General features: G+C 34.4%; 1 protein-coding gene across 1 annotated transcript in view; it reads left to right on the forward strand.

Annotated features, from left to right (window-relative positions):
• Nucleotides 1-12,696, forward strand: part of KDM7A (lysine demethylase 7A) — a 102,388-nt gene that overhangs the window by 61,969 nt on the left and 27,723 nt on the right. The window contains exons 9-11 of the mRNA XM_037836030.1: nucleotides 227-333; nucleotides 5,901-5,992; nucleotides 8,371-8,460. Of these exons, the coding sequence (XP_037691958.1) occupies nucleotides 227-333; nucleotides 5,901-5,992; nucleotides 8,371-8,460 (289 nt within the window). The remainder of the gene's footprint in view (nucleotides 1-226; nucleotides 334-5,900; nucleotides 5,993-8,370; nucleotides 8,461-12,696) is intronic.

The following is a 12,696-nucleotide window of genomic DNA, read 5'->3' on the forward strand; positions in this document are numbered from 1 at the left end:
GTACTTATTGGTCTTATCTGACATGGACTACTTATTTTATTTTTCTTAAGTTAGTTACCTTCATTTAATTTTTTTATACCCCCCTATTACTAACACCTTTCATTAGTGGGCTCATTTCTTACAATTGATAAAAGAGTAATATAATTGTGCTATTTAATTAATAGTTCACCTCCATTTAATTTTGAAATGCTAATATTACATATTTCTTCAAATTTTATTCATTTAGGTGTTATGAGATGGAGAAAAGGCTAAAAACACCAGATCTTTTCAAATTCCCTTTCTTTGAAGCCATATGTTGGTTCGTAGCCAAAAACTTGCTGGAAACCCTGAAAGGTAATTAGTAATTTGTACATTTTATTGTATGATACTACATATGAGGTTTTAAATTCACTAAAAGCCACATGACAAAAAGAGAAGCCCTCTTCTACTCCGGAGAATAACCCATGAGTGAATTGCTAGATCATAGATAGAATTTACTAGTTAATGCCAAATTGTTTCCCAAAGTCACTGCACCATTCACATTTCCACTGGCAGGGTAAGAGTGCTCCAAATGGTTTATTCTCTAGCCAGTACCTGGTATTGTCAGATTTTAATGTTTGAAAATCTGATGGGTGGGTAGTAGTATTCCTTGTGCTTTTAATGTGCATTTCCCTGATTGTTAATGCAGTTGAGCATTTTGTCATGTTTATTGGCCTATCAGATTTCTTCTTTATTGAAATGCCTCTTCAAGTCTTCTGTTAGTATTTTAATTTGGTAGTTTCTTTTTACATTGATTTATAGAAGTTCTTTGAATGTTCTGGATTCTAGTCCCTTCATAATACATATTATAGATATTTTCATTTTTGGCTTTTGATTCTTAGTAGTGTCTATTGGTGAACAAAATTTCTTAATTTTAAAATAGTATTTTCTCAACTTTTATGGTTAGTGTTTTTTGCACCTTGTTTAAGAAGTCCCTTCTTAGCCCAAGATATTCTTTGTCTTCTAAAAGCCTTTACAGTTTTCTGTTTTACATTTAAGTCTTTATCTCCTATGTAACTGATTTTTTGTGTGTGGATGATGTAAGCAGAGGATGTATTTTCATTTGTTTCCTTGTAAATACCCACTTGTCCCAGCACTGTCTTTATTTTTATTGTGGTAAAATATATGTAACATAAAATTTGCCTTTTAAGTATACAATTCAGTGGCATTAATTACATTCACAATTTTGGGCAACTACCAACAGTATGTCCAAAATGTTTTTATCACTCCAAACAGAAACTGTACCCATTTAACAGTAACTCCCCACCTCCTCTCCTCTGTGCCTCTGGTAACCTCTAATCTGCTTTCTGTCTCTATAAAATTGCCTGTTCTAGATTTTCATGTAAGTGTAATCACACAATATTTGTCTTTTTTGTCTGGCTTATTTCACTCAACATGATGTCTAAAAAGATTCATCAATGTTGGCATATATCAGAACTTCATTCATTTTTATGGCTTTTTTGTATATGTATACCACATTTTGTTTATCCATTCATCTGCTGATGGACACTTAGGTTGTTTCCACCATTTGAGTATTGTGCTGTGAACATTGGTGCACAAGTATCTGCTTGAGTCCTTGTCAGTTCTTTTGGGTATATACCTAAAAGTGGAATTGCTAGGTCATATGGTAATTCTATGTTCCACTTTTTGAAGAACCAACAAACTGTTTTCCACAGTGGCTGCACCATTTTACATTCCCACCAACAATATACAAGGGATCAGTTTCTCCATACGTTCTCTGTTCTGGTTTGCTAATGCTGCCATTATGCAAAACACCAGAAATGGATTGGCTTTTATAAAGGGGGTTTATTTGGTTACAAAGCTACAGTCTTAAGGCCATAAAGCATCCAAGGTAAGGCATCAACAATAGGGTATGTTCACTGGAGAAAGGCCATTGGCATCCGGAAGATCTCTGTTAGCTGGGAAGGCACGTGGCTGGCGTCTTACTCCCAGCTTGCGTTTCAAAGTGGCATTCTCCACAATATCAACTTTCAGTGGCCGTGTTCAGAATGTCTCTCAGCTGCAGCAAGCAATGAGCTCCTTCTGTCTGAGATTTTATAGGGCTCCAATGAACTAATCAAGGTCTGCACTGAATGGGTGGGGCCACATCTCCATGGAAATTGTCTAATTAGAGTTATCACCTACAGTTGGGTGGGTCACTTCTCCATGGAAACAACCTAATCCAAAGGTTCCAATCTAATCAACACTAATAAGTTCTCCTCCACAAGATTGCATCAAAGATAATAGCATTTTGGGGGCCATAAAACATCCAAACCAGCACACTCTCCAACACTGATTTTCCTTTTTAAAAATTATCCTAGCCATCCCTGTGAAGTAATAACTCATTGTGGTTTTGATTTGCATTTTCCTAATGATGTTGAACATGTTTTCATGTGTTTATTTACCATTTGTTTATCTTCTTTGGAGAATTGTCTGCTCAAGTCTTTTGCCCTTTTTTGAATTGGACTGAGTTGTAGGAGTTTTTTTTGTTGTTGAGTTGTAGTGAGTTCCTTATATATTCTAGAGAGTAAAGTGTTAACAAATATATGATTTACAGATATTTTCTTCCATTCTTTTGGTCATCTTTTCACTCTCTTGATAGTATCCTTTGATGCACAAAAGTTTTTAATTTTAATGAAGTCTAATTTATCTACTTTTTCTTTTGTTACTCATAGTTAAGAAACTTTTGCCAAATCCAGGGTCATGAAGATTTGCCCCCATGTTTTCTTCTAAGAGTTTTATAGTTTTAGCTCTTAAATTTAGGTCTTTGATCCATTTGAGTTAATTTTTGTATTTGGTACAAGGTAAGGGCCCACTTTTATTCTTTTGCAGATGCATATCTAGTTTTCCCAGCACCATTTATTGAAGAAACTGTTCTTTCCCCCATTGAATGGTCTTAGCACCCAAATCAATTGACCATAAACATATGAATTGATTTCTGGACTCTCAAATGTATTCCGTTTTTCAGTGTCTGACCTTATACCAATACTACACTATTTTAATTACTGTAGCTTTGTAGTAAGTTTTGAAATTGGAGAGTGTGAGTTCTCAATCTTTTTTTCTTCTCTTTCAAGATTATTTTGGCTATTCAGGGTCCCTTGACATTTCGTATGAATTTTAGGCTGAGTTTTTCCATTTTGCAAAAAATGCCCTTGGAGTTTTGATAAGAATTATATTCAATCTGTATATTCCAGCACCATATTTTGAATAGTCCATTCTTTTTCTGTTCTTGAGAGTACTACTCCAATCTTATATCAAGTATTGACATATATATGCAGGTCCTGCAATATATTCTCTTCACTTCCATTGGTCTGTTAGTCTGTCTCTATTCTAAGCACATATCTTATTAGCACTGTGATAAGACTTGATGTCTGGTAAGGCTTACTAATTTATTTTTCCTCATCAAGTGTGCTTTGGCTTCCTTTGCCTTTTACTTGTATATAAATTTTTGAGTTCGTTTATCAAAAACTGAACCTCCCAACACTCCCAAAGAAACAAGCAAATAAACAAAAACATGTTGGTATTTGCATTGGATCATATTGAATCTAGAGATAATTTTGGTAAAATTTTACATCATTGTATTACTGGGTTTTGTAGAAATAATCATGAGACATCTCATTTATTTAGATCTTCTTTAATGTCTTTCAGAATTTTGGTAAAAATCTTGTACTTAAATCTCTTACGAAATTTATTCCTAGGTACTTCATATTCTTTGGTGCTATTATAAATGATATATATTATATATAGTAATCATGTGTGAAATTATATACATATGGTTGGATCATATGAAATTGCTGTTTTTGTCAAATATTGGCAATTTTATCTGATTCAACCTAATATCCATATGATGCTGGAATATAGAAGTAGTTAATTTTACACTGATTTCTTATCTAACAACCTTGTTAAAAACTATGATTCTAATAATTTGTCCGAAGATTCTTTGGGGTTCGCTAATACATAGTCACATCCTCCTTGAAAATAACAGTTTCGTTCCTTCTTTTCTAATCTTTATACCTTTTTTTAATTTTTATTGCTTTAACAGGTCGGCTGGGACCTCCTAGGCAATTTGAATAAAAGTGGTATGTGGGCTCCTTAATCTTGTTACCAGTCTCAAAGGGAAGGTTTTCAGCCTTTCACCATTAAGTACTGTTTGCTGTCAGCTTTTTTTTTTTTTTTTTTTTTGATAACTTTTATAGATATAAAGCATAGTTCTTTTGTCCTCTAAGTTGGCAAAAAGGTTGTTTTTTTTTCTTTCTTTTTAAAAAATGATCAGTAGTAGTTGAATTTTATCAAAAGCTATTCCTCCATATATTAATTCTATGATTTTCTCTTTAATCTGTTAATTTAGTGGTTACATTTATTTGATTTTCCAATATTAAACCAAACTTGGTGTTGATTTATTATCATGATTATGTAGTTGTGGGTTAGATTAAAATATTATAGTCTGTATTTGTATATGTATTCATATATACATTTGTTTATTGTTATTCATGTGTATATATATATATACACACACACACACACATACACACACACACGGGGAGGGATTTTTTTCTCTTTAGGCAGTATGTTCATGAGTGAAATAGGCCCATAATTTTCCTTATCATACTGTCCTTGTTAGGATTTGTATGAAAGTTACTGTAGTCTCAGAAAAGTTGGGAGTGTTCCTTCTTTTTCTGTTCTGGAAAAGTTAGTTTTTATTGAGTCCATTTTGATAAATTAATTTCTGGAAATGTGTCTCATCTAGATTTTTACAATTACTGGCATAGAGTTCATGTTATTCTCTTAACTAACATCTGTAGCATTTGTATGATGTCTCTTTTTCATTCTTGATATTGGGTATTTGTGTCTTTTTATCTACTTTATTATCTTTTTAAAGATAATAAAGAGAACCAGTTTAAAGCTTGTTAATCTGTTTTGTTATTTTTTTCTTCTACTTTTTTATTATTGTTTGGTTTGCTTTCTTTTTTAAATTTTTTGGTTAGTCCTTGACTCAGTAATTTTCAGTCTTCTTTTCTAACAATCATTTAAGGTTTAAACATTTCCCTCTATGTATGGTATGCTACACATTTTGACATGTTTAGCATGGTTAAAGAAAACACTATGTATGATTTTGATCCTTGGACATTTGTTTTCGAGACTTGTTTACTGCCCAAGATTATGGATGGTTTTTCTAAATGTTCTGTGTATGTTTGAAAAGAATGTGTATTCTGCAGTCACTGGGTTCAGTATCCTCTTTGTGACCATTGAATTGTTTTATATTGTTGAAATTGAATATATGCCTGTTGGTTTAGGGTTTTTTCTTTTGGGGGTAGGGTCTTCATATTCTATCATTTAGCAAGTGAGGTGTGTTAAAATCTTCCACTGTTATTGTAGACTTGCTTATTTCTTCCTGGAGTTCTGTCTAGTTACTGCTGTCTATATATTCAATCTAGATTATTAATTGTGCACGGATTTTAAAAGATTATGTCTTTTTGGTGAATGAATCTCTTATTATGAAATGATCCTTTAATAAAATGTTAATCTATTGATATAGCTATACCAGCTCTCTTTTGAAAGCCTGTTTTCCTTCTTTTTATTTTAAGCCTTTCTATATTTTTGGTATGTTTTTTATGTCTTTTGAGTTTATTTTTTAATTTGATAGGACAGTCTTTCTTTTAAGTGGCACATTTAGTACAATTATATTTAATATAATTCTGTTTCTTTTTCTTTCTTGCCTTCTGAATTGTTTATTTCATTTTTTCCCTATCAATTTGAAAGTTATAGTTAGACTCTGTTCTTTTAATGGTTAATCAAATCTGAAGTTAACTCCTTTATCTTCTTCTAAGAAGATGAAGATAATACTGTAACTCCTTTCCCCTTCTCCATTTGCATTTCCACAGAACTGAGAGAAGATGGATACCAGCCTCAAACTTACCTTGTGCAAGGAGTGAAAGCATTGCATACTGCTTTAAAATTATGGATGAAAAAAGATGTAAGTAGTTTTCTTTGGTGAAATAATTTTTGTTCTTAATGTGACAGCATTAGGAAGAGAGATTCCTTATGCTGTTTTGGCAGCACTTGTGAGTGGCAGCAGTAAAAAGAATGGAAATCATGCTTTAAATACAACATGCATTTTATTTTACAGTGTATACTAATGTACTAGTTTATGTTTATATTTAGGAGAATGAAATACTTAGGTATTGCTTTAATCTTTAATCTGGAAAAGAAAGTACTTCAGGTATATCTAGGATGTTGGTTAAGAAATATGTAGATGTAGAATAATAGTAAATGACATTGAGCTCTTATAGTGTGCTAAATACTTTGACAAGTCTTTACATGCATAATCTTATTTAGTCCTCAAGCAATTTATGAGGTCTGGGTGCTAGTGTTATCTCCATTTTACAGATGGGAAAGCTAAGGTTCAAAGAGCTTAAGGAATTTGCCCAAGATAACTGGTAGAGCTCGGACTTAACCTTAGGTTTCTGCAATTGCAAAGCCTATGCTCTTAAACACTGCTAAACATACATAAAAATAAAGGAAAGGAGAGTTCAAGGTTCAAGCATAGCTTTCCATTTTCAGAAAACATTGTCTATTTGTTTGCATTTGAATCCCCCCATCTCCAAAAGGTCATCCCAGATCTCCATTTGGAATTAATATTTCCTTCCCTTACGCTTCCATAGCATACTTCTTGTGCCAATGTTGTAGCAGTATTTAATGTAAGGATGTAAGGTAATGTACCCATGTCTCTCTAACTAGATTTATGAGCATTTAAAACAATGGGTACTGTCTTTCTCATCTATACTTCCCCTGTGGAACTTGAACACAACACTTTGATAAATGACAAATATGTGACCTGATGAAAATACATTTCCATATTCATTTCTTAAATGTTCACTTGAAATTAAAATCCTGCTCTTAAGAAATATTGGGAGAGAGTAATTAAAAGATTATCCTCCCAATAATTTTCTACTCCCTTTCACTTTATAATCATTGCTATGTACCTGCTATTGCAAGGTACTGAGGAAGGGTTTAAGAAAATAAAAATCATGTTGCCTGCTGCCAGAGACTTCACCATCTAGAGGAGAAGCAAAAGCATAAACACATTAAAATCTATATAATAAAATTAAAACAGAAGATATGTTGCAAAAACTGTTATTGCCTGCTGAAGTCTTTAGACTAGTGGTTTTCAAACTTGTGTGCATATCAGACTTGCCTTTAGAGCTTTTTAAAAGTAAAACCCTTGGGTCCTCCTATAAAGATTCTGATTTAATAGATTTGAGATAGGATGTGGATCTTTGTTTTTAACACACTCTGTGAATGATTTTGATGCAGACCAAAATTTGATAATAGATAATAAATACTGTTAATACATTACATTTGAAATGCATTTTAAAAAGCATGTTTATATTTAACTACGTTACATTTGCTTTAAGATGAGAGGAAGCTTAGTATGGTGATTAAAAGCATAGAATCTGGAGTTGGATGTTTGGTTTCAAATCTCAGTTTTGCTACTGATAAATAAGCTTTGGGATCTTGGGCAAATTACCCAACCTCTGTACTTCAGTTCCCTCAGTTGTAAGATGGGAATAATAGTAGTGTCTGTGTCATAGTGTTGTTGGAAGGATTAATGCATAAAGTATTTAGAACAGTATCTTGCCTGGCACATAGTTAGCACTTAATGTTATTTGTTGTTGGTTTGTTTTTAAAATTATGCTAAAATTAAGGAGAGAGCGTGCAAAGCAAAAGTAGAAACCAGTATGTTGAGTGTGTCTGAAAAAAAAACAAAATGTTCTTAGATGCAGAAATTATTTATTATGCCCATTTCCAATTATTAATGATAGTGGTTGACAAGTCATTTGACAAGGAGACTCATCAATTAACTCCTCCTTCCCCTTGAAGGATCTTTTTCCTATTTTTGCTTTTGACTCTTAAAGTTTGCAAAAATTTATTTAAATTAGACTTCTCATGAGAAACTAGGATTGTTTTAGTGCCTATGTTTCTTCTTATAACTTCTTACGTAGTATTAATTAAATGTTAGGCTTAATTAGCTACTTTACTAATTAGTAATAGTAGTTAGAATTTTTGGTAGGCTTTGAGGTATAGAGTACAGGGTTACCACTCAATATAAAACAAAATTTGTTGTGAGACAATTCCATTCTTTAATCCAGTCTAAGAGAATTGTATGTTAATGAGGATCTCCTTAGATGGTATAATACCAACTACATGAACTCTGAGACCTGGCTTATTAAGAAGCACTGTAGTATTTAGCTATGTCTGTAAAATCTAAAGAGCCCCCTAATTGGTTTAGTAAATTAGTTTTTACATATTAAGGTATAAATAACTTTGTTTTTCTTATCTTTGTTAATCCAGCTTGTGTCTGAACATGCCTTTGAAATTCCAGACAATGTTAGACCTGGACATCTTATTAAAGAACTTTCTAAAGTAATTCGAGCAATAGAGGTAAGAGTAGAAACTGTCATCTAAATGCTTGATTGCTTTCTGCTTTTGAGAAACAAATTGATCTACCACTATATTACAAACATCTCAAAGTTCTTATATGCTTGAGAGAAACAGATTGAGCTGAGGTCTTTGAAGGATTCTCAGTTTTCAGGTTTTTAAAGTTCTAGAGAGAAATTTAAAATAAGTTCTTTTTTTAATTAAAAAATTTTTTTGTATTAAAGGCGCTATAGGTCTACAGAAGAATCATGCAGAAAGTAGAGTGCCCATATCATCCCCAACACCACACACAGTTATTAACATTTTGCGCTTTTGTGGTACCTTTGTAACGATGAAACAATATTATTATAATTATGTTATCACCTATAGCTTACGTTAGGGTTCACTCTTTGTGTTGTACAGTTCTTCAGTAATTTTTAAAAATATTGAAGGGAGTCCTGAGAACAAAAAGTTTAGGATTTGCTAAGTTTGTTGGAGCTTTTTTGTTTTCTCTTTCTTTCTTTTCCTTCCTTCCTTCCTTCCTTCCTTCCTTCCTTCCCCTCCCCCTCCTCCTCTCCCCCCCTCCCTTTGTCCTCCTCTCTCTTTCTTTCTCCCTCGGGTTAAAAGGTGTAGAGCATATGAGTTACTCCTTTGTATATTTTTATTAACTATAAACAGAATATATGTTGTCTTTTAAATCAGTTTCTTGCCCCGTTTGTTGTTCAGTTGACAATTTTTGGAGGACTCATACGGAAAAACTGCCTATTTATTTCATCCTTTTGTTTTAGTCCATTAAGACAAAATACATGATTTAATGTACAATGTGACATCCTATTTTATTTTTTTAATTGGAATATTGTATCTTAATGAAATGATAAAGGAGTTACCATTTTGTCTTTGGGTTAATCTAGAATGAAAAACAGAGGATATACAAAACAAATTTCAGAGTCAGTTAATCTCAGTTATTAATTTCAGAGATGAGGATATGCTAAGGAATTAGAAAAGGAGAAAAAATGTAAGGCGAGTGAGTAGAGCTAAGTGAAGCAGTATTGGGAGGCAGGATGATGTTAGTTGGGTGGGACAAACATCAACTTGTCTGAAAATACTAGAGCAGCTTGATTAGATAAATGTCTTTTGCTAAAAGCTCATAATGTCTGTAATTAGATGTTTTTATTTTATAATTGGGAACTATTATTGGTATTTCATAAAGGGGGCTATAGTTAAAGAAATTCTTCTGGAAGGTGATTCTGTTAGTTGCTCACATTGAGAAGAAATTAAGTGAAGGAATAGAGACCAATGGGCAATTCAGGAGCTTAGATTAGGGCTGCGTTTAAGGAATGGAAAGAGGTATACATCTAAGAAATAGTAAAATGCTGTTTATTATCCATAATTAGAATAGTTCATATCTCATTTGTGTACAGGAGTAGTAGAAAACTATTTTTTGTTTGTCTCTTTGTAAAGAATGATAATAATTGCATTAAAATGGAATTAGTATCAAAAGTCATATATAGGAGAGGGGGCAAGATGGTGGCATAGAGAAGTGTGGAATTTAGTTAGTCTCCTGGAGCAACTAATAAACAACCAGGAACAACTAGTAAATAATCTGGAACAACTGCTGGGGGACAATCGTGACTGTCCACACATCGTACACCAACCTGGATTGGGTGGAATGGCTGAGATTGCAGCATAAAATCTGTAAGTACAAACTATGGACATGCGCCAGGAGCCCCCTCCGCCCATGGCGGGCTGAGCTGTAGGACCTCACTGTGGGAGAAAGCAGCATTCTTGGAGCATGCGAATATAGCTCAGCCCAGCTGCAACTGGGGTTTTAATTAACAAAAGTGGATGCTGAATACAAGCTACAAACACAAAACAAAACAGCAAAGTATTCCGAGGTTGCTCCAGTGGAGGGGAGGTGGGGCTGATGGAAAAAAAAAATTAATTTAAAAAAACAGGAAAAATATGGAGGCTTTTAGAGACTGACCTTGGAGCGCCAGAGGACACCAGTGCCCTGGGAGAGGGAGCCCAGGGAACCAGGTGCTCTATCTGACCAAAAGGCGAAACTGGGGACCATGGACTGGCTCTGAAAGGGGGCTTTCTTTCCCTTTTTCTCTCTCTCAACCTGAGTAGCCATTTTCAGTTCACAGCACTCTGACCCAGACAGGGGTGGAGTTACAGAGTTAGAGAGACAAAGGAGCCATTCAAATGTGGAAGATAACTCCCTAGGGGGTGTATCTTCCCTAAAAGGAAGGACGTGGGGCCCAGCTCTAGTGTCAGCACTCCCTTCAGAACTCAGATCCCAGGGCCTGGGGAAAAATAGTCAAAACAGAAACAAACTAAGCTAAGAATTAAAGAGCCACACCTCCTTACACCAGTTGGGAGCGACAGTCTGGCAGGTGCCATCTGCTGGGCAGGTTAGGAAAAGCACAGCAGCTAGAGGCCTCACAGGAAAGTCTGTCAATCTTCTAAGACACACCCTCAGGGAAACTTGACTCTGAATATAGCCCCACTCTGAAACCTGAACCCAGTCTAGTCTAGGAAAATCTGATTGGGATAACTAAGGAAACCAGATGACTAGACAAACAGAAAACTACAAATTACATTAGGAAAAATGAAGATACGGCCCAGTCAAAGGAACAAACTTACACCTCAATTAAGATAGAGTTGAGATATAACTCTATCTCAAACAATTAAAGATTTTCAAAGAAATATGCTAAATCATGTCAAAAACCAAGTCAACAAGTTCAGGGAAGATATGGCAAAAGAAATTAAGGCTATAAAGAAAACACTGGGTGAACATAAGGTAGAAATCAAAAGTTTGAAAAAACTACTGGCAGAGTCTACGGAAACGAAACGCGCAACACAAGAGATGAAAAACGCCATGGAGACGTATAACAGCAGAGTTCAAGAGGCAAAAGAAAACACTCAGGAACTGGAGAACAAGGCACCTGAAATCCTACACACAAAAGAACAGATAGGAAAAAGAATGGAAAAAGATGAACAACATCTCAGGGAATTGAATGACAATATGAAGTACATGAACATACATGTCATGGGTGTCCCAGAAGGAGAAGAGAAGGGAAAAAGGGCAGAAGCAATAATAGAGGAAATAATCAATGAAAATTTCCCATCTCTTAGGAAAGACATAAAATTACAGATCCAAGAAGCACAGCTTACCCCAAACAGAGTAGATCTGAATAGACCTACGCCAAGACACTTAATAATCAGATTATCAGATGTCAAAGACAGAGAGACTCCTGAAAGCAGCAAGAGAAAAGCGATCCATCACATACAAAGGAAGCTTGATAAGACTATATGTGAATTTCTCAGTAGAAACCACGGAGGCGAGAAGGAAGTGGTGTGATATATTTAAGATACGGAAAGAGAAAAACCGCCAACCAAGAATCCTATATCCAGCAAAACTCCTTCAAATATGAGGGAGAGTCTAAAATATTCCCTGACAAACAGATAATGAGAGAGTTTGTGAACAAGATACCTGCTCTACAAGAAATACTAAAGGGAGCACTACAGACAGCTAGGAAAAGACAGGAGTGAGAAGTTTGGAACATGATTTTGGGTGATGATAGCACAACAATTTAAGTACACTGAACAAAGATGACTGTGAGTATGGTTGAAAGAGAAAGGTTAGGAGCATGTGGGACACCAGAAGGAAAGAAGAAAGATAAAGACTGGGACTGTATAACTCAGTGAAACCTAGAGTGCTCAACAGTTATGAAACACCTGTACAAATGTGTTTTTACATGAGGGAGAAGAGATGAATGTCAACCTTGGAAGGTGTTAAAAATGGGGTGGAATTGGGGAAAAATGCAATCAATGCAAACTAGAGACTATAGTTAACAGAAAGTTTGTATTATGCTTCCTTTAATGTAACAAAGGCAATATACCAAAGCTAAATGCCTATAAGAGGGGAGACATAAAGGAGGGGTATGGGATTCTTGACGATGGTGATGTTGTCTGACTCTTTTATTGTACTTTAGTTTAATTCTATTGTTCCTTTTTTTGCTTTTTAACTGTCATTCTTTTTCTTTCTTTTTCTTTTTCTTTTGTCTCTCTACCTTCTTTGACTATTCCTCCTTTGTAGAAGAAATGGAAATGTCCTTATATAGTTAGTGGTGATGGTGGTGAATGCATAAATACATAATTATACAGGGAACCATCGCTTGTTTACTTAGGATGAAATATATGGTGGGTGAACAAAACTGTCTTTAAGAAAAACAAAAAAACAAAAAGCAAAGAAAA

Source organism: Choloepus didactylus, chromosome 5 (genome assembly GCF_015220235.1).
Source record: "Choloepus didactylus isolate mChoDid1 chromosome 5, mChoDid1.pri, whole genome shotgun sequence".
NCBI lineage: Eukaryota > Metazoa > Chordata > Mammalia > Pilosa > Megalonychidae > Choloepus > Choloepus didactylus.